General features: G+C 37.2%; 2 protein-coding genes across 2 annotated transcripts; both read left to right on the forward strand.

The window, feature by feature from the left end:
* The first annotated feature begins 1,302 nt into the window (after positions 1 to 1,302).
* LOC130748057 (uncharacterized) lies at positions 1,303 to 4,547 on the forward strand. The gene is made up of 3 exons (XM_057601147.1): positions 1,303 to 1,592; positions 2,634 to 2,979; positions 4,515 to 4,547. Exons 1-3 carry the CDS (start codon positions 1,303 to 1,305, stop codon positions 4,545 to 4,547), a joined length of 669 nt encoding a protein of 222 aa, XP_057457130.1.
* Positions 4,548 to 14,929: 10,382 nt separating this feature from the next.
* Positions 14,930 to 16,240, forward strand: LOC130748067 (uncharacterized). Its single transcript, XM_057601159.1, has one exon. It carries the CDS (start codon positions 14,930 to 14,932, stop codon positions 16,238 to 16,240), a length of 1,311 nt encoding a protein of 436 aa, XP_057457142.1.
* The last annotated feature ends 6,670 nt before the right edge of the window (positions 16,241 to 22,910 follow it).

A 22,910-nucleotide genomic window follows, 5' to 3' on the forward strand; every position in this document is an offset into this window, starting at 1 on the left:
AGTCGGTGTTAATTTAACAACAAGTCAGGATAGCAAGTTGGTAAAGTTGTTATCTGAGATTATGGATTTATTTGCATGGAGTGCAAGGGATCTTCCGGGAATCGATCCGGAATTTATTTGTCACAAATTAGCTTTAAATTCCGGGGCGAAACCTATTATTCAATTCAAAAGAAAGATGGGCGAGGAAAAGGCAGAGGCAGTGAAGGTGGAACCAACAAGTTACTGGAAGCTGGATTCATTAGGGAGGTTAAGTATCCGACATGGTTGGCGAATGTGGTAATGGTGAAGAAGGCTAATGGAAAGTGGCGAATGTGCACAGATTATACAGATTTGAACAAGCATTGTCCTAAGGATTCTTATCCTTTACCGAACATTGATAAGCTTGTGGATAGGGCTTCTGGATTCGGAATGCTTAGCCTCATGGATGCATACTCAGGGTATCATCAGATAAGAATGTATCAGCCAGACGAAGAGAAGACAGCTTTTATGACTAATCAGGCGAATTATTGTTATCAGACTATGTCGTTTGGATTGAAGAATGCGGGAGCAACATACCAGAGGCTGATGGATAAGGTGTTTGACAAACAGGTGGGGCGGAACATGGAGATTTATGTGGATGACATGGTGGTCAAGTCAGAGGAAATGATGGCACACTGTTCTGATCTTGAAGAGGCGTTTGGCGAGCTAAGGAAGCACAACATGAGACTTAACCCAGAAAAATGTTCGTTTGGGATTCAAAGCGGGAAGTTCTTGGGCTTCATGATCACAAAGAGAGGAATTGAGGCAAATCCTGATAAGTGTAAGGCGATATTTTACATGCAGAGTCCAACCTCAGTTAAGAAGGTGCAGAAATTAACGGGAAGGATAGCAGCTTTGTCCAGGTTTCTTCCGTGTTCTGGAGAAAAATCAGCACCATTTTTTCAATGTTTAAGGAAGAACAAAGCTTTTCAGTGGACTGAAGAATGTGAAGAGGCGTTCAAAAGCTTGAAGGATCATTTGTCCAGTCCGCCAACTTTAGCCAAACCAATTCCAGGTATTTCACTGTCACTGTTTATTTCCATATCTGATAATGCAGTTAGTTGAGTTTTGCTGCAAGAGAATAAAGATGATTTGAGGATCATATATTTTGTGAGTCATGCTCTTCAAGGAGCTGAGGTTAGATACCAAAAAATTGAAAAGGTTGCATTAGCTTTAATCATATCCGCCAGGAAATTAAGACCTTATTTTCAAGGCTTTCCAATTGTGGTAAAAACTGACTTGCCACTTCGCCAAGTTTTACAAAAGCCTGATTTGGCTGGAAGAATGGTTTCCTGGGCTGTTGAGTTGTCAGAATTTGAAATTACTTTTGAAAGGAAAGTTTTGGTTAAAGCACAGGTGTTGGTGGATTTTGTCAATGAAATGTCTTCCAGTGAGAAAACTATGGAAGTTGGAGAATGGAGTTTGTCTGTGGATGGTTCATCCAATATCAAGGGAAGCGAAGCCGAAATAATTCTAGAAGGACCAGGAGGCGTGACAGTTGAACAGTCACTTAAGTTTGACTTCAAAGCCAGTAATAATCAGGCAGAGTATGAGGCTATAATTGCCGGATTGAAGTTGGCGATCGAGATGGGAGTCAAGAGCATAATGATTAAAACGGATTCTCAGATAGTTTCCAGGCAAATTCAAGGTGAATATCAGGCGAAAGACGCACAGCTGGCTAAGTATTTACTGAAAGCTCAAGGATTGATAAAGCAGATAGGCAAAGTGCAGGTCAATTATGTTCCGAGGGAGGAAAATACAAGGGCGGATATTCTGTCAAAGTTAGCAAGTACCAAGAAGCCGGGGAACAATAAGTCAGTCATCCAGGAGGTTTTGAGCAGCCCAAGTATCGAAGAGGATGAGACAATGATGGTGTTGACTTTAGCGGATTCAGATTGGATGGGGCGTATCAAAAAGTGTTTGGAAGCAGAAGGCTCTGATGTGCTGAAATTTTCTAAAGATCAAGTTCGCGAGGCAAGTCATTACACATTGCTGGGCGATCAATTGTACAGAAGAGGGATTGGAGTGCCTTTATTGAGATGTGTCTCTAAAGAGGAGGCGGAAAGAATCATGTTTGAAGTTCATGAAGGTGTGTGTGCAGGTCATGTGGGAGGCAGATCTTTGGCGGCGAAAGTGCTCAGAGCAGGGTTCTATTGGCCAACTTTAAGAGGGGACTGTATGAAATATGTGAAGAAGTGTGAAAAATGTCAAATTTATGCAGATTTACATAGGGCGCCACCTGAAACTCTTAGTTCAATTAGTTCATCGTGGTCATTTGCAATGTGGGGAGTGGATATTCTGGGACCATTTACTCCAGCAGGTTCTCAGATTAGATTTATTTTGGTTGCGGTAGACTACTTCACTAAGTGGATTGAGGCGGAATCAACGGCGAAGATAACAGCAGAAAAAGTCAGAAAGTTTTATTGGAGAAAATTGATTTGCAGGTTTGGCGTACCAGCAACTATCGTCTCAGATAATGGAACACAGTTTACTAGCAGGAGCGTGAAGAATTTTTGCGCAGAAATGAGAATTGAAATGCGCTTCGCCTCAGTTGAGCACCCTCAGACAAATGGTCAGGTAGAGTCAGCGAATAAAGTCATTCTTAATGGAATTAGGAAGCGGCTAGGCGAAGCTAAAGGATTGTGGGCTGAAGAGTTGATCACGGTAATTTGGGCTTATAATACTACCCCTCAATCAACTACTGGCGAATCACCTTTCAAGTTGACTTATGGGGTAGATGCTATGATCCCAGCAGAGTTGCAAGATGTAACTTTCAGGGTGGCGACTTATAATGAAGACCAGAATGACATGAATAGACTGGTTGATCTCAATTTGGCAGTGGAAACGCAAGCAGAAGTTCGTCTGAGGCAAGCAATGGTAAAACATAGGTCTGAAAGGCGATACAATTCCAGAGTGGTAATGAGGCAAATGAAAGTTGGTGATTTGGTGCTGCGTAGAAAGGCAAAGGGACCTGATGATTCGAAGTTATCACCTAATTGGGAAGGACCTTACAGGATTCTTCGAGAGCTTGGTCAAGGGGCTTATCATTTGGAGGAATTATCTGGGCGAAGGGTTCCAAGGGCTTGGAACGCACAACATCTCCGTTACTATTACAGTTGAAGTGCAGGGTGTTCGTCCAGTTTGCTTTGTGTTGTACAGTTTGGTTCAGTTTGTGTGTGTCTAAGACTATATTTCGTTGTTTCAGTTTGTGTGTGTTGAAGACTATGTTTGTTCTTTGTATCGTTTAAGACTATGTTTGTTGTGTAAGACTAAATTTGATGCACTCTTTTCTTTACCCCAGGCGGAAGAGTTTTTAACGAGGTATCAACTATTAATGAATAACAGGTATGCACTCTTTTCTCTACCCCAGGCGGGAGAGTTTTTAACGAGGCATAACCTTTTTAAAGTGTTCAAGGGCGTAACATTTTATTTATTTCCTTTCCCCATAGCGGAAACTTATCAACTAAGGTCTATCAATTGGGCGACGTCAGACAATTGAGAAAAGAGTAAGTCTCTTAAAACAAGAGCATTTGACCACGAATTCATAAGCACAGCCTTAAATTGGATTTAAGCTTGTCCAAACTAAGCACAAGTCTCCACGCGAGCACATTACTGAAATCAAATATTGTGACTTTGATTTCCATGAATAACTATGTCAAAAATGAAAATTTGACTAAGTTATACACACAAAGGCCTTATGATTCCAAAGTAGTTGATTAAGTTTAAACTTTACCACATTTAAGAGATTCACTCAAGAGTATTTTACTATGTACGGTAAAATGTGAAGGCAATGTGCTCGACTAATGATGAAGGCGAATCGATTTTGATGAAAAGGTTAGTAAATGACATTTACGTTAAGTTATGTTTTGAAGTTATATGATAACTTGGATGACTAAGTAAAGTTATGCTTAGTCATAGAATTAGTTATTGTGGTAATTGTTTGGGTGAATAAGGGGTAATGTTATTATTGAAGTTACGAAAGTTTTAGGTTTTAGGCGAAACAATTATAATATATGTGGGTTTTTAGGCGAAACAATTAGAATGTGAGGCACTCATGTAATGCTGAAAGGAAATTCATTACGTTAAGGGAAAAGTTCGGTACATGAAAGAAAAGAAAATAAAGGGACGGAAATTAAAGAGACCGGATGTCTTTTACATAATTTGCTAAAAAAGGAAAAGGAACAAGGCTTGTAACTAGTGGTTTTCTCCTTCTCCTTCTTTGGTGTTGACATTCTCTTCTTCATTCTTTTCTTCTTCTTCTTCTTCTTCTTCTTCTTCTTCTTCTTCTTCTTCTTCTTCTTCTTCTCCTTTCCCATCCGCGTTATCCGGGCTGATCAGTTTTCCATCCACGATACGAGCATAAGGGTTTGAACCCTCCAAGTTGATCGCCAGATCAGGATTGAGGAAGGAGATTTGACTCAGTGCTTTGGCGAAACCAGCCTCAAATTGATCCAGAACAGAGCATTGTAATTCAGCAATTTCTGTTTTCATTTTAGAATTCTCGTCCAGAGTTTGGTTATGCACGGTAGTAATTTGGGCGAGATCAGGTTTCACTTAGTCATTCTCTTCGGTCAATGCTTGAACAGAAGCTTTGTAACCTTCAGCAGTCTTCTTCGCATTCTCAATCTCTAAAGCCAAATCAGCTGCTTTCTTCTCATTGGCTTTGTTGGATTTGTCCAACAACTTCATGGTAGCCTTCATTTTTTCAATTTCTTTCTCTTTTTCTTCAACAAGTTTGGTGTTGGCGAGACCGTCAAACCCAGCAGATTCTAAGTCGATCATCTTGGAGATAGCAGCAATCTCTAAGCCTTTTGTCATCATGGCCTGACAAGCTTCCTTCAAGCCAATCTTTCTCATCTTTTCTCGATCCGCCTCAAAAGCTAAATTTGTCTCCACAAGGGAGTTGAAGTCAATCTTGGATAGTTCTTCAAATTCCTTCAAGAGATTTTTCTAGCTAGGGGGCGGACCGCTTGACGAACAACCTTTGTTTGCCTCAAGAGCACCGCTTTTGCCCATGAATTGTTCCAGAGAAGTTTGGTTGGTGATTTTGCTTTTGACGGAAGCCGGATCCTCGCTCTTCTTCTTCTTCTTAGTAGGGCGACCCGTTTCGGTACCGGAATGACTAGTGTCCTGATCAGCAAGTGATTTGGAAGGATTCCTCTTTTCACGAGCAGCTTGTTGCTCGTGGCGGAATCGAAGGATGTCTTCCTCAGTTAGGCGAGCCATTGTTCCTACGAATAAGTGAAAAAGAATTAGAACTTAAGAAAGGCTTCTTATACCATTTAAGAAAGGGGCGAAACAAGTTAAGATGCCTTACCAATGTATTTACCCACTGCATTCTTAGAGAGAGCAACCATAAAATCTTTAAGGTTCAAGCCTAGGCCAGATAGAAGTTGGCAATCTACTAGTTCCTCTGGGGTAAGAGCATCATCGGGAATTTTGATGATGCCCTCGTATTGGTTCGTCCAATAGAAGGGAAATTTTGGGCTTCCATCGGCGAAATAAAATATGTCTTTGCAGGCGGCAGACTCGCGAAGTTTAAAAAATTTACCTTTGAAGTGTTTGTAATGGCTTTTGTACAAGGTGAATAATCCTAAACCCCTAGCGGTGGCAAGTGAGACATATTCGCCCCTCACATTTCGTCCACATGTTTCAAAAACGTAAAAAAATTTGTTGCTGGTGGGTATAATGTGTAAGGTTTGACACAGGACTTCAAAAGCTTTTAAGTAAGCCCAGGCGTTGCCATGGAGCTGAGTAGGGACAACGTTTAAAAGGGTTAGTACAGAGCAGGTAAAGTCAGAGAATGGCAGGTCGTATTTTAGATCGGAGAATAAACTTTCAAATAGATAGGTGAAGTTTCGCCCTTGACCATCTGTTTCCCCAAAGCAACATGGTTCATCAGGGGCGCAGGGAATTATGTCCAGGTGGGCATCTAGGCCATCTTTCCTAAAGTTGTATTTAGTGACTAAATCAATGACAGCTTTTGGGGTACAAATTTTCGAAAATTGTTTTTTGATTTTGCTAGAAACCCATAGAGAATCAATGGAAGACGGAGTGGTAGAGGCAGGAGCTTCTTTACGTGTACGTTTAGTGACCATTTTTAAAGGGTTCCTGAAAGTAGAAGTTTCAAAGTGTGAGATGAAGAGAGAAATTAGGTTTGATTTTCTGGGTTTGAAATGTAAAACATTGTTGTTGGGTTTCTGGGTTCAGTAGGATAAGATGTTCATTAGGGGCTCAGAAGTTCAAACGCATAAGTAGAAATGCAAAAAGTTAAAAGAAGAAGAGAGGGTGAAATTTACCTTAGAAGGATGGAGGCTTGGACGATTTCTGGGAATGTCGTTGATGAATGCAGGGAGAAGTGTTGAAGGTTGAGCGAACTCGGTAGGAAAATAGCAAGGTTTCCACTACGATGAGTGATTAGAGAGAATATAGGTAAGAGATGTGAAAGTAAAGTGTGAAGAAAGGGGAAAAGTGTTAGACTTTATATAGAAGGGTAAGAGAAGGTGAAAAGGTGAGTTGAAAGGGTGAGTTAACTATGGCATTAAATGCTAAGCAGACGCGTCCTTTTGCATGTGTACTCAAGGAATGGAGTTTGACGTTTGGATTCAGGGGGCACGTTGGTCCAAGATCTGATTTCGAAGGGATGTGATCAGTGATGATTTTGAATTGAAAGGACGCTTTAGTCAATTAGACGTGACGTTTCAAAGACGAGTAAAAATTTCATAAAGTAGGGGGGTGCCTTGATCTGGGGAGGTGTACATCGAGAAAAAGTTGTGACTTTTTGTATGCGAATTTAATTGTTAAATCATATTTATGTGTGTACTTTGATGATGATATTAGGGAGCTTTAAAGACGCATGATAGCATTTGTGACACAAGTTCCCAAGTATTTGCAGATATCTCCTTGATGTACTCATGACAGGTAAAATAATAATGATTTTGAAATTTGCCATGGTAAGGGCACGTGAAGTGACAGCTGAGGAGAACTGACAAGCCTGATTCAACACGTAAGGATGATTATCGTTATCTGTTTTATCAAAATTTACAGGCATCAGAATTTACTCGCCTTTTTGGCATTGTATATGATTTAGCGTTTGAGGGCTTATTAAAGATACATTCGCCTTATACTAAGTCTTAGTGTCTTGAGGGCTTGTGGTCTGGTATGGACGGATCAATGTAACTAATAATTGGGCTGACCGAACTTATGTACTAAATGGGCCGGGTAACCCATGATCCAATCGGATTAAAACTCAAGCTATAAATAACAAGCACCGCCCAAGCGGTGGGGGACCTATCATTTCACGCAATTTTCTTAGTTTTCATTTACTTCGCTTGCTCTCAGTTTGATTAGCCCACGTCTAAGGTTCCCTACCGGAACAATATATATGTTTTGTTCTGTTTTAGTATTTTGATCTTTCTTTGGTGGAATTGATTTTGGAATGGAATATTAGCTACATGCATTTAAAAGTAAAATAATGTTTTTTCTCATTTTGGACTTTAATTCGTGACTTTTTTCACGTTTGAAAATGACTTTTATGCCACCCTTATGGATTGCAAGAAAAATCAAAGAGCCATCAAACTTGAAAAACACGATTAGATTGGACCAAACGAGGACCAACATTTTACTGCAGTTGGTCGTCGGTTACAATATGGAGTAATGTATTTTTTTTTCTCACCGGTATTTTTCACAGAAAACTAACATGTTGCTAACTCAGGGACGGATACAAGTTGTGGACTATGAGGGCAAGTGCCCTCACTTAAATATGGAAAAATACATTAGAAAAAAATTTGAGTAGTAAAAGTATGTGGTTTTTTATGATTCATTTGATAAAAATTGCTCTCACTTATATTCCACATTGCTAAATGCCCTCACTTGTGTTCCACATTGCTAAATGCCCTCATTTGAGTAGTAAAAGTATGTTGTTTTTGATAACCCATTTGGTAAAAAATGTCTTCACTTATGTCTCATTTGGTAAAAAAATGTCTTCACTTCTAATAAAATGTGTTAATTTTTTATTACAAATTTATATATATATATATATATTTCCCTCACTATATAAAATTTCTGGATCCGTCACTGGGCTAACTCTTTTTTTTTCAAAAAAAAAGAAATTTAAATATATATCATTTTTACTCATTCATTAGTTACAATGTTCTACTGCGTTGATGTAAAATTATAAAAATGTCATATTATAGGTTAATTAATTGTTACTTTTAAAACATACTATTGCGTTGATGTAAGGATTTCATTTTTAAAATATGCAGCATATAATATTATACTTTTAAGTTTTAATTACGAAATGCATACAACATACCATGATCGCGTCATCACGCAGGCCTTTCCAGCTGAATATGTTCCAGGACACGTAGGAACCAGACAAGAAAGCGTGTATTTAATTACCTCACTCGGCAAAACGATCAAATTTACACCAAATGTTACGAATCAATATTGCTAATATTTTCAAAAAAATATTGCTAATATTGCTAAGTGCTGACCATAGGATGCTAAATTAAATTGCTAATGCTTTATTTGTTCGATGAGAAAAATAAAAAGGGAAAGTGAGAAGATAAGTAGTGAGAAAAATGTGAAAAAATATAGTAGGTTTTAAAGATTGTTTATTATGACATAAATAGAAAATAAAAGAAAAAATAAATACACTTGTTTATAATCTTCTTTCATTTAGTACTTTCAAAAAAAATCTTATTTCATTAAGTTAAATAGATATGAAATGAGAGAAAATTAGTTTCATGTAAAAGGATATTTTTACTGAATTATATATTATATACTCCCTCCGTTTCTTTTTAAGTGTCGTTTTAGAAGAATTTTTTTGTTCCTATTTAACTGTCGTTTTGATATTTTAAGGTATATTTTGTCAATTATACCCTTACTAGTAAGTGAAAATTAAATTCTCACTTCATCAATTTAAAGTCTTGTCTAGTAAGTGAAAATTAAATTCAAATGAAAGTACCCAAAAGAGTTTTCAAAGTTACATAAAAAAAAGGTGTTAACATTAAAATTTGGAGGGAGATTATAATTTTTTATTGCTACTATAGAGGGGAAAATGATAAATAGTTTAATGATATGAGAAAGAGTGGAACAAAAAATTAATTATCCACTATTTTGGTTTGAAAACTTTATAACTTCATGATTAGGATGTGAGAGGGTAGAATGGAAAAAAAAAACCTCCAATAACTCACTATCTTGGTTGGAGGGTTTTTTACTAGAATGACACTTAAAAAGGAACGGAGGGAGTATAACATAAGTGGTACTGGTAGTTGGATTTGATAAGGAAATAAAGGTAAAAATAAATAAATGAATGACATGAGCAGGTGCGAAACATGAATTTTCTCATCAGGGATCAAAGATCAAATTGGGCATCTTAGTTCCTCTCCCTTTGTAAGATATCTACCAATACTACAAGAAATAAGATATTTTGCGAACGAGTGAGAAGCCCACATCTCTTGCCTAATTCTCCCTTCCCTCTTTTTCTATACCAAAATCACCTCCAAACAAACACAATGTAAGCGATAGAGAACTGATTAAGAAGATTTTTCATTTATAAAAGTTGAGATTTAAATCTCAAATCAATTTCTTAAAGGACAAAAACTCTAATCACATTATATGGTTTTTCATACATCAACATTTTTTTCGTGAACATCCATGTTTTGATCTAGCTAATAACTCTTCCAATAGATTTTTGTTTCTATGTATGTACAGGTGACCCCTAATGTGGACCACTTTTAAAGTGGTCTAATTTTAGACCACTTTTTTTAACCTACTATAACAGGTCAACACATCTTTTTTTAAAGATATTTAATATATAACAAATTTTTAATGATGTTTTTTCTTAAAAAATATAATGTGTTGACCTGCTATACCCAGTCAAAGTAGGTGGTGCATATTAGGTTCTCCCCTATGTACAATACTAGAGAACTAAGGGGGCGTTTGTTACATGGGTATGTAAAACATTCCCGGGAATGATGGGTGTGGGAATGCAGATTCCTTTGTTTGATATAAGATTAGGAAAAAAGATACCCAGGCATGGGACATTCCCTGGGAAAAGATTTTAGTTCATTTCAGCAACTCAGGATTCCTGGCTTCAAGGATGGCTATCTTGCATTGGGAATGGAAGTTATTTCCCACTAACTATAATTTTTATTTCAAATTTTATATTTTTAAATATTTTAATTAAATCAATTTTAAAAACATACCTGAGAATTGAATTTATCAACCAAACACTTTTTTAAAAGATGTCCGGAAATAACATTCTCATCATAATATTCCTGGGAATCCACTTACCCGGGTATGATTTTTGATAACTTGTAACAAACGCCCCCTAAACAAACATTTACAGTTGAATCAACCACGTGTTGGTGGTTTATCTTATCCTCAACGGCTTGTTCATGAAAAATATTTTGATTTTGAAAAGTTAAATGATTTTAAGTAGTATTTTATTACTTTCAAAAAAAAGTAGTATTTTATTTATTTTTTTATAAACAGCAGAAAATAAATATTTCAAAACTAAAAAATATTTATAAATTAAACAATAATTTTAATAATCATACATAATGATTATTTATACTTCAACTAAGGCTCTGTTTGGCATAGCGTTGAAGACTGAAAACGCGCGTTGCTTTTGCCTTAACGTGATTCACCTTTGCTTTTTTCGTGTTTGGTTTGGCGTTTCTGAAAACGCATCAACGCATTTTGACTCCAAAACGGCGTTGAACGAGAAGCTGGAATTTGGAGCGGTGGCGTTTGACGTTTGCGTTAGACGGTTGCAGATCTGTTCGCTTGCCCTTTTTCTTTGTTCATTTTTCATCTTATTTTGTGCGTCTACTGTTTTGTGTCTTTATCCACTGTTTTTCTTCTCCTCTGTATATTCTTTCCTTGTTCCTCTGTTTCTCGTTGTTTTCGTTTTTCTTCTTTGTATCTGTTTAACTTTTGCTAGGTGGCACCCTTAATATAATTAATATGACTTATAAAAAAAAACATGAGTTTTAGATTTTTTTTTTATTTATTTTCCTCACCAAATTGCATTCTTTCTTAAAAAATTATAGAATATCACCAAAACTTGAGTTTGATCAATATCACCCAAACAATATTCATTTTTTTACAATCACGTTTGTTACAAATCATCCAAACATAAATCACGTTTACTCAAACACAATTATACTAAAATCACGTTGTCTGAAACCACGTTAATTCAAACACCACATTTTCAACGGAATCCCAAACGGGCACTAAATCTCTAAAAAAAATCACTTTTTTCAAACAAATCACCAAAAGTTTGAATAATGAAATCATATTCATACCACACTACCAGGTCTAAATTCCAAATCCGGCAGTGCCTCTACTGAATTGGTGGCTTGTGGCTGGCAAGTGGAAGGGTCCCACGAGATTATACACTCCATTATGGGAAAAAGGACAATGAGGTTCGTCGTTTGGTCGCCTTTTAGGTTAGAATATGCCAAAAAGGAACAATTCCTTGTTTTTAGGGTTACCCAACCCAAACGGTTTATCTAATTGTCTTCCTACATATTTATATTAATACGAGTATATCAGATCTCTCTTAACTTTGTGTATAGTAGTGGCATGAAATTTGTTTATATTAAAGTGTAGGACTCTGTTATTTTCTTTCTGATGAAGTCATCTGCTACTAGTCTACTACTAGCTACACCTATACAAACAGTTAATGTCATTTTCAGATAATATAAGAGCACCGACTTTGCTAACACATGCCCAATAATGCATTAATTTGCAGCATTATGGAATTATATATATATATATATATATATGTGTGTGAAAATACAAAATCATAAAATTAATTAATGTCTATTTCTTTTTTTTTTATAGAATTAATGTCTATTTCAATATCTCGCTAGTTGCTAGCTGCAAAATTTGACTAGTGAGTGTTTTTTATTTTTCCCTCCTAAAGAGAAGTGACAGACTATTACATATTTTTTTTGGTACAACAAATAAAGAAAAAGAAAAGAGGACAAAGAAACTAAGGCCTCAAACGCGCAACGCCTGACGCGTCAACAAGCAACAAAAGACTCATGTCGTCGAGGGGAGCCTCAACACACTTCAACGCTTCATTATGGAGAGCACCATGCTTACATATCTTATATCAAATACTACTATTTTTTATCGTTAAAATTAAAATCTTAAATAATGTTTACAATGTTACTAATATTAATTTAATATTAATTTTTTTTAATTAAAGCTAGCCTCGAAGCCATTAGTAAAAAGAAAAATGTAAATATGTCAGGTTTTTGTTTAAACACGTTAACAAAAAAACACACAATCTATCTAAGTCCAAACATAAGGCCCAATCGACAAAAGGCTGCTTATACAGGTCCAGCATCCGTGAAAACTCTAAAATAATATTTGTGGAAATATTACTATTAAGGGTGTTAAATTTGTCACCCCACACATTCAATTTCACACTCCTCTTTAATGTAGTAAATATCTATAATACCCTTCCTGAAATTGTTTTCCGGAATTAATCCACCCCAGCAGTTTTTTTGGTGTGGTTGGGGCTGAAGGGTCTGTGGAATTGGAGCAATTAGTTTGCTGCTATGTTCAATTTCATTGTACCATGAGTCTGTTTAATACCCCTGTTTCACCCTCTGTTTTCTCTACTGGTTTTGTTTCTTTATGTACGGGGGCAGCTGAAGTTTCAAAGCCCAAAAACACATGAAATCAAATTTCTTCCCTTTTTGGTGTGAAAACAAAATAAACTATTAAAAAGCTTTTGGGTTGAATCGAAATTTTGAGGATTTAGTCTAAGTTTTGTCATATATATGTATTTGGGGAATGAATTTGATTGTAGATATTTCTTACTCCTAATTGATCATTTTTTCGTGAAAATGTTTCCTTACTTTGTTTGCAATATTTACACAATGATGGTAATTGAGTAGATTTTTACCATTTATCTCATACAAAATCATTGGCTATTTATTTGGTAGTATGAATTATAAAATGAACAATACTACTTTTTTTTGTACAGAAATTTTGTTTGGAACTGGAATCGACAATACTATTTTTTTAATAAATTAAGTATGGTAATGGTCTTTTCAAAAAAAAGTATGGTAATGGTAATTAATTTGGGGAATCGACAATACTATTTTTTTAATTTGGTAACATGAATGATTTTAAAATTAAACAAACTTATTTAAAACTCAAATTAATCTTTCAAAAGAAAACTTCCCTTTAGAATTACGTAGCATTGATATCTCTTCACAGAGAATACGTATGTCGGAATTTTAATTCCTGATAGGCACTCCAAAATAAAAAACCTAAGGTTTATGTAAAAAAAATCTTTCATGTATGAATATTAAATAAAAAATATAAAAAACAAAATCTTTTTTCTGTGGAGTAAAATGAATATTTTTATAGTTATTTGATTTTGTACAATCAAGCAAAGGTAGCCGTTTTTTTTACGGATGGCGTGGGGTTCTGTTAATACACTCTCCACACGTAAATGACTCCCGAATTCAAAACTTTTGTTGCAGAGCAGTTTTTTCTATATATCAAAGGTTCCAATTTCCCTTAATAAAATTGGTGGCGGCTCCTCTGATTTCAAAACTTTTTTACGTTGTCTCACTGCGACTCCGACCTTTTCACTCTCTAAAAGAAGGTTCCACCAACACAAACCCTAGTTCCCACGAAAATGGGCCAAGCGGATCTGGACCGCGCCTCACAAGGCTTGAGGACAAGCCTTTGGTCCAAGGGGAGGGTATTGATACATCTAACCATGAATCTCCTGGAATTGGGTCACGACTAAGGCCCAAGAGAGCAATTCAAAGACCCAAGTGACTCAACGAATTTGACGAATATTAGTCTTTAAATTAATTAGAATAATACATATGTATTCATATTTAGTTCAACAACACTTTATTTTACATTGGCACATGAGCCTATTTTACGTGACCATCTCTTGTAAGCATTTTTATTTGATAAAATTAGAATTTTTCTTACAAATTATGTTCATTTAGATCTTAGCCCCCTTTTGAAATTCCTGCCTCCGCCCCTGATTAGAGGAAGGATTCTACAAGTCTCACACCAGTTAATTTCCCCCCTAAGACTAACAATAACACGTAACCATTGAGTTTGTAATCCGGGTTCTAAAACCCGGTAGGTAAAAAAAAATTACTACCGGATTTAATATCCCTGTATGTTACAGGTTTTATGTCCCGGTCGTGGGTGAGGTGAGAAATAAAAGGGTAATTTTGGATTTTGAAATTTTGGGTAGAGTGAGAAATTGGATTGGTGGAGTGGCAAATTTAACATCCTACTATTAAATCAGTCTTACATTTTTGTTGCTTAGCATACGACCCACTCAACTAAAGGGCCTTAATGGGCGAGCCCACAAGCCACATAGTAACAGAAGAAAAAATTTAAAAGTAAAAATTAAATATGAAAAATAAAAATATCTTTAAACTAGTGGATACTAGGGTAATTACCTGAAAATATAATAAACATATATTGGTTATTAAGAGTTAAAATTGCACTTTTGAACTCTTTACATCAACTAATCATAAGAATACTAAAGAATATATGATCAATATATAATTATTAAATATCAAATTTATAGGGATTAAATATCTTCTTACTTCTTTAGTCTTTTAAAGAAATGTAAAAAAAAAATTATTATTCACATGAACACTTGATGTCATGTGGGGTCCAAGTTCTCTGCTAGGGTTTGAGCGAATTTCCATCTGGGGTTTGGTGCGCCGTTAACTGCCGTATCAGCCTTGGATCTGGTGCTACTGACGTGTCGTGAGGGCCTTCTATTTCTGCTAGAAGCTTTCTGCGGCTTGCACGGAGTACACGACGTTGATCAGATTGTGTTCTTTTCCTGCTGTTGTGTGGGCTGTTGCTATACTTCTTTGAGATGAGTTTTTTCATGGATGAGCCAGATTTTGATCTGGAAGGTGTCGAGAAGGAGGTCCTGAAGGTGGGCTGTTTTGAGTCGTTGCCGGAACTAGACGAGGACGTCTGGTTGCTTGGCGTGGTTCTGGCGAACCACTCGGTTAGCGTTTTTGGCTTCAAAAACGTGATGCGTGAGTTATGGCAAACCAGGAACTGCTTGGAGATCCGTCATGCTGGACAAAAAATTTTCACGTTCAAATTCACGTCACCAAAGGACAGAGATCTGGTGTTGAAATCAGGGCCATGGTGTTTTGAACGCCATTTGTTGGCTTTGAACACTTACGATGGAAAGAGTGACCCAAGGAGCGTGGAGCTATCAATGGTGCCTTTTTGGATCCAGGTTCAAGGGTTACCAGTGGCGGGGCGTACGGAGTCTATTGCTAGATCGATTGGGAATGCTTTTGCTGGATTTATCGACTGGGACAAGTCCGAGGCAAGTAAGTACGGGTCTTTCTTCAGGTTACGTGCATGGGTGCAAGTTGATGTGCCGCTACGCCGAGGCCAAATGATAGAACCAGAGAAGGGAGACCCAATAAAACTCCGATTCAAATTTGAGAAACTCATCAACTTTTGCTACAGGTGTGGCCGTATGGACCATGTCCAGAAGGAGTGTGGCTATGAGATCCAAAAGGGTGGGTTCCCGTTTGGGCCCTGGCTTCGTGCGGAGGGGAACAAGCTTCTGGTCCCTAGGTGGAGGCCTGGTGGTGGGCAGTCCCGTGACTCACGCGGGGAGGGCTGTTCAGGTGAGGGAGAGGTTGAGGGAGGGGGGACGGGTGAGGATGAGAGCGGGGTGGGGGATGGGTCAGGTGAGAGTGGTGATGGTGGTGATGGTGGGGTCTCGGGGGAGGGGGTGAGGGATGAAGGGAAAAGAAGTGAGGAGGGGGGTGGGTCCTCGGGTGCAGTAACAGAAGAGAACAAGAAGGGAGAAGGGGAGAGGGGGAAGGGGAAAGATAGTGGTAAGCTAGTGATTGGAGGCGGTAGCTCTAGGGGTGGTCATGGGAACAAACATGAGAAAGATGAGTTCAAGTTTACCAGCCCTCATCATCGTGGTCAACGAGGTGGGGGACGACGTGGGGGTACCCGTGGAGGCTACCCACGTATGGCAGGAGGAGACCGAGAAGTGTTGGACAAGGAGAAGGTGATTAGGAAAAGGTCGTGCTCTTCTTCCCCTTCCGGTAGCGGCACCGGGTTTACTCCTCCGCTGAAGAAGGTGGTTTCTGACAATGTTTCTGATAATGGATTGGGATCGGCGGCGGCTGCGGTGCAGCCCCGCCCACCTCAATGAGGCTCTTACTTTGGAATTGTCGTGGGCTTGGGAACCCGCAGGCAGTTCTAGCCCTGAAAGGGCTAATCCACTCAAAAGCTCCCGATGTGGTCTTCGCTATGGAGACCAAGATGTACACGTCTGAGGTTCTAAAAAAGAGAGGTATGTGTGGTTTAAAAAATGTTTTTCCTGTTCAATGTGCAGGTTTTGGCAAGTCTCGAGCAGGAGGTCTGTTTTTGATGTGGAACTCGGAAGTTGAGGTGGTTATTCTCTCAGCTTCTCTGAACCATATTGCTTTCTCAATGGTGCACCCCGATCATGACACCCCAATGCATATGCTTGGGGTCTACGGGTTCCTAGAGGAGGGTAATAAAATCCATACTTGGAGGTTGGTCCAATCCCTTGGTCCAATTGCTCATACTGTCCCATGGCTGTGTTTTGGTGACTTTAATGATGTTTTGTCCCCCACTGATAAGTTGGGTGGTGATCCTCTGGATCTTTTGCATTTGCAAACAGTTTTGACAACTGTTTCAAATTGTGGTTTGCATGATGTTGGCTTTTCAGGTTATAGGTACACTTGGTCGAACAAACGGGTGTCCCAGGTACTGTTGAGGAGAGGCTAGACTATGCTCTAGCAAATGACGCTTGGGACACTTTATGGCCTTCCACGGATGTCACTCACTTGCCTAGGTACCGTTCTGATCATAACCCATTACTTATCTGTTGTGGTTCCAGGAGTATGAGACAGGAATTGCAAAGGGCTCGTATGTTCCGCTTTGAGGAACTTTGGCTCCAAGATAGGGAGTGTAGAGAAGTTGTGACGGAGGCTTGGTGTGAAGGAGCGGAAGCAAGTTTGACGTCAAAATTGAGCTCTCTGGGTTCATCATTGCAAGAATGGGGTCGCGAAAAGTTTGGTGATATACCCAAGAAGATTTCTGACACAAAATCTCTCCTTCAGAAACTGCAACGACAAACACAAACAGAGCTGGTAGTGAGACAAATTAAGGAGGCGGAGAGTGCCTTGGACAAATTACTAGAGCAGCAAGAGATTTGGTGGAGCCAGAGATCCAGAGCTAGTTGGATTAAATTTGGAGATAAAAACACAAAGTTTTTCCAGCAAAAATCAACTCAGCGGAGGAAGAGGAACATGATTGAAAAGATCAAAGATGAGGGAGGCAGAGAATTTATTGATGATCCTGGTATAGGGAGAGTTTTGGGTAATTATTTTATTAACCTGTTTACTAGTTCTTCTCCAACAAAGGAAAGAATACAAATGCTTTCAAATTGAAAATGTTAGAGAGAGTTAAATTTACCTGCTTATGCTCTAGAAAAATATGGCTGGGGACAAGAAGTGAGGGTCCGACAATGTGTTATTGTCAAGGAAGTGAAGGAACTCTCTACTGAGATCATGGGAATGCTAGAAGATGATAAAAAGCTTCTCACAATCTTCAATGAAAATCCATGAATCTGTCATCTTTATCCTTTAGTTTTCATGATGCTTTTAGATTCTTTAGCACAATTCACAATTTTACTGTGTATGTTTTAGTACTTTGTCAATGTTATACTCTTCATATTATATAATTATCCTAAGAAGTCAACAAAATTTCTACCAAAAAAATGTTTTCTGCCTACGTGTTATCAATTTTGACTTAGTCAACAACTACGTGGTGAGTCTAGACAGCTGAGGGGTGTCGATGTAGACTTTTCACATTAATTTTAGTCCCTCTAAATTTTTTAAATCAATTTCTGCTTTCATATTCTTCTTTCTTCCTTTCCTCTTCCTTTTCCCTTTCTTATTCTTCCTCCATAATACCACACCATATTTACCGATTAGCACACATCACTTACCCAAGTGACTCAACGTATTTGAGGAATATTAGCCTTTAAATTAATTAGAATAATACAGATGTATTCATATTTAGTTCAACAACACTTTATTTTACATTTGGCATGAGCCTATTTCACGTGGCCATCTGTTGTAAGCATTCTTTATTTGATAAAATTTGAATTCTTCTTATAAATTATGTTCCTTTAGATCTTAGCCCCCTTCTAAAATTTTTGCCTCTGCCCCTTATTAGAGGAAGGATTCTACAAGTCCCACATCAGTTAATTCCCCCCCCTAAGGCTAACAATAACACATAACCATTGAGTTTGTATTCCAGATTCTAAAACTTGGTAGGTAAAAAAAATACTACCTAGTTTAATATCCCGGTATAATACGACTTTTATATCCCGATCGTGGGTGGGGTGAGAAATAAACGGGTAATTTTAGATTTTGGGTAGGGTGAGAAATTGGATGATTGGGGTGGCAAATTTAACACTCTACTATTTTCACATCAATTTTAGTCCCTCAATTTTTTTAAAATCATTTTCAACTTTCATATTCTTCTTTCTTCCTTTCCTCTTCTTCTTCCCTTTCTTATTCTTCCTCCATATGTACTAATTACCGCACATCACTTCGACAACCACCATAACTCGTGCAGGCTTACACCAAACGACTCAATGACAACACACCAAAAACTTTACTTCTTCCTCTTCATCTTCTTGCTCCTCCAATCCACCAGCACACTTACACTTGCCCCATCTTCACCCCATTCCTGAACTCTTTATCTTCCTCGTCTTACCCCTCATTGCACTCACCCCTTAACACCATACCCACACCTTGTCATATTACCTCCATTTTCTCACCTTCTTATACATCAAACCAATATTTATAACGGTCACAAAGATTTGAACACTAATACATTTTTTTGGGTTAATTGCACATTTAGTGCCCCACATATACTCTTTTCGAGATTTTGGTCCCCAATAAAAATCAATTGCATAACGCTACCCGCACAAATACCTCCACTTGCGGAAATGATTTTCCATAAAAAAACTAGCGGAAAAGCTGACATGGCTTTTTTGAATTTATATTTTAATTGAAAAATTATATTTTTATTAAAGAACAAACTTTCCCTTGTGACTACCCACATAAAAATCCCAAATTCTCTCCCCCATAACCTTTCCTTACAGTCTCGTTCTCTTATACTTGCACAAGAGACAAACAATACCACCAGAACTTCTTTCCTCTCTCAGATGTAACATGAAGATACAACCCCATTTTCTATTTTTCTTCTTCCTTCTTACAACATAGCATCACTGCAAGCCACTCCATAGTTGCTTTCTAGAGATATCTCAACATAATAGAGGGTTTGTGTTAAGCAATGTTCACGTTACAAGGGTACCAAGGGTGAGGTTCACGCAGGATGACCATGGATCTTTTGACAAATTGTAACTCTCTCTAGCCATTTGTAACCCTCAATTAACCTAGTCAATAATAACGATAATCAATAATCGAATGACAAATACAAATCGTCGAACCCAAGAGACAATGTACATATCAACACACATATTTATCGGAACGATATTCATGGAAGCTAGGTTGTGTACTTGTTATTTTTATTTTTTTGATAAGCCAAAATGAATTAATGGAGAGCACAAGGGGTGCTACAACCCATTACAATAAAATAAAAATGAAGAGAATAAAAGAGAGAAATACATTGAGCGATAACCAAAGAGGACCAGCTAAATGAACAGATTAAATCCACCACAGGTACTAGTATTACAACCTTCCATTACCATTTCATACCAAGACAAAAATTCAACAAGCTCTTCATCATAGAAACACTAGACCCCCTACACGTACCTTTTATATGAAATACATGGTATTTTTCAGAGCAGAGTCTACCTTGTAGTATTCATCATAACTGAATAGGAAAAAGCGACTTAATTAACAAGTGAAGATGCGGATCCTGAAGATACTTCTTTAACCATTGCATGATTGCAGTCTCAGTAAATTCTCGCTCTATATTCAGCTATATCCGCATAATAGATGGGGGCTGACAAGTCCACCGTTTTGGCGCATCGTGCAAACGTAAAACACACATTATAAATAAATTGTAGCAACCAGGCATAGATCCACGTCCAGCACCATGGGGTCATATGCCCCCACCATCTTTTTCCCAAAAACTAGTTTCACAAGAGTAAAGTTAAAAAAAAGTTTCACAAGAGTATAAGATTTGCATAAGACTAATTTATGCCCCCACGTATTGAATTCTACATGTTGTCTAGCATTAATATTCAGTAATTTCAGGCACTGCAAATTGGTCTATTGGATAATGGATAATTTTATTTTATTATTGAGGAGTGCTAATTACAAATACGTTAACACCTCTTTCTTCAATACTCTTGTTTATTTCTTGAGATTCATATATGTCTAGTAAAATTGTAAATATAACTCATATTTTTAATAGATTTTGTATGAATTTCAATTAATAAATAAAATAATGTTTAAAAATAAGTATTACTAGCATTTTTCATGAGTCTGATATTTCTTGGCATAAATGCCTCACCTATGTAAATAAATACAAATTTCTCTAACTCAAGAATTTAATTAAGGAGTCATTTTTTTCTTTTAAGTGATAAACTCACATTTATTTCTCTTTTTGAGAATATTATTAAGAACTGAATGTGAAATTATATAGAAGATGAATAATAGAGTGATTAGAGAGAGAAGAGTTATTTTTGTCTAGCACAAGTATTTCCACTAAAGGAGCAAATTTGTAGTATTTCTGCAATATTGAAGACTCAGTCCTCATTCTCTGATAAATATGCAGTTTTTTATTTTGAATTTTAAAAATGAAAAAACTAACTATATCCAGTGGAAGGAGTAGGTACTATAGAGGAAACAACTCCTCTCAATTGAAAATTATTTAACGATGTCAAGTTTCACCATCAAACTGTTGAATTTTTTGTTTGATAATTAAAGAAATTCAATTAAAAGTCAACAGTTCAATGATAAAACTTGACATGGTAAACTTCTTTTACAATTGAGAAGATTCCCAGGGAAGATAATCATATTCAAGCTAACCCCTGATGGAGGCTACAACGAAAAATGTTTGATAGTGATGAAAATGAAAAAAATATGCAATATTTAAAAAAATGAAAACTCATAAAGAACATAAATATATTTACTAACTTCTGATAGTAATATTATATTTTCAGTGCTATATATTTACAATTTTATATGTATAAGTTGCACCCAGAACTTAAATTTCCTGGATCCGTCACTGGTAGCAACTGATCAGAAGAGAAGTTATGGTCATCATGCAAAACACGGTACTTGATGGGAATGCGTGTGCCATGTTTTGGATTTCTGAAATGGCTACAGAGATAAAAATCAAAGTTTTTCTTGTTGGTTATCAATTTATCTACCACAGTTCTGGGATTGATATTAGTTGAGGTAACACTAGCAGTAAAACCATACGAGACAGAAAAGAAGCGCGTCTCGTTTTGCTTAACCGCCAGAATCATAGTGATCGTAAGACTATAATTCATTTTAAAAAAATAGCTCTTAGACCATTTACAATGGTGTGTTGAAAGGGGAAGAATTTGGTGTTGAATGGGTGCAATTGTTTGTTGAAGAGTGTTGAAAGATGATGCGGTGGAGAGAGGTGATGAAAACTCTCAACAAATTGAATCTGCCAAGGCTGGGACACGTGGTGCATCTGTAGTGGTCGCGACAGGCGCGTGCATGAGGCGTCAGCACGCGGAGAGAGAAAGTGCAGCTGGAAAAGGATAGGGACGCGTGGCAACGTGTGATTGGCTGTCTGGATTTTTATCATCTTAATCTTTTGAACTCAATTATTTCATTGCAAAGAAATTTTTTTTTAACCAAAATTCATGATTTTTTTTCCTCTATAAATAGAGACTTGGTTCGTTTGATTTGGACACAGAAAAAAAACCAAGTTTTTCACTATAATTATTATCTTTCTATTAGCCTTTGTTTTGAAATGGATCCCAACAATTAACATTTCAACACCCAGAATTCTTATAAATACCCATTTAGCTACCAAAATTCCAACAATTATCAAGATCCAAATCAATTTTCCTACCACCAAAATCCTGATAAAAAAGTGGTGTGGTAGGGTGTTGAATGAAAAACCATTGGAGTGGGTAAAAGTTGAATGAGTGTTGAATTGAAGAGAGAAAATGATGTGGAGTGTTGAGAAGAGGAAAAGTGGTGTTGAAGGTTTAAAACCATTGTAAATGGTCTTAGCAGATTGAAGCTCACGGATGACCATGGGAATTCCACTGTCTCCCACCCCGTCCCGAAAAATTATATTTTTTGAACTTACTGGTGTTTTGCGATTCATAATATAAGCCAATATTGACGCATGCTTGTCCACACATTCAGATTTCTTCTCTATTCTCTTTGGCATGTGTATAATTAAATGAGAATTTTAATGAAGTACATGGTATTCTCCATAGCAGAGTCTACTTTGTAGTATTCATCATAACTCGATTGGGAGAAAGCGACTTGATTAACAAGTGAAGATGCAGATCCTGAAGATACTTTTTTATCCATTGCATGATTGTAGTCTAAGTAAGTTCTCACTCTATATGCAGCTATATCCGCATAATAGATGGGGGCGACAAGATCACCGTTTTGGTGCAACGTGCATACGTGAAACACACATTATAAAAAAATTGTTGCAACTAATCAGAAGAGAAGTTATGGTCGTTATGCAAAACACGGTACTTGATGAAAATGCTTGTGCCATGTTTTAGATTTTTGAAATAGCTGCAGAGATAAAAATCAAAGTTTTTCTTGTTAGTTTTCAATTTATCTACCACAGTTCTGGGATTG

This window comes from Lotus japonicus, chromosome 1 (genome assembly GCF_012489685.1).
Source record: "Lotus japonicus ecotype B-129 chromosome 1, LjGifu_v1.2".
NCBI classification, from domain to species: domain Eukaryota; kingdom Viridiplantae; phylum Streptophyta; class Magnoliopsida; order Fabales; family Fabaceae; genus Lotus; species Lotus japonicus.

Coding starts and splice junctions, on each gene's coding strand:
- LOC130748057 (XM_057601147.1), top strand. CDS start 1,303: ATGGTTTCCTGGGCTGTTGAGTTGTCAGAATTTGAAATTACTTTTGAA. Junction 1,593..2,633: donor GCTATAATTGCCGGATTGAA/GTTGGCGATCGA, acceptor TAATGGAATTAG/GAAGCGGCTAGGCGAAGCTA. Junction 2,980..4,514: donor ATTTGGTGCTGCGTAGAAAG/GCAAAGGGACCT, acceptor TTTTCATTTTAG/AATTCTCGTCCAGAGTTTGG.
- LOC130748067 (XM_057601159.1), top strand. CDS start 14,930: ATGGATGAGCCAGATTTTGATCTGGAAGGTGTCGAGAAGGAGGTCCTG.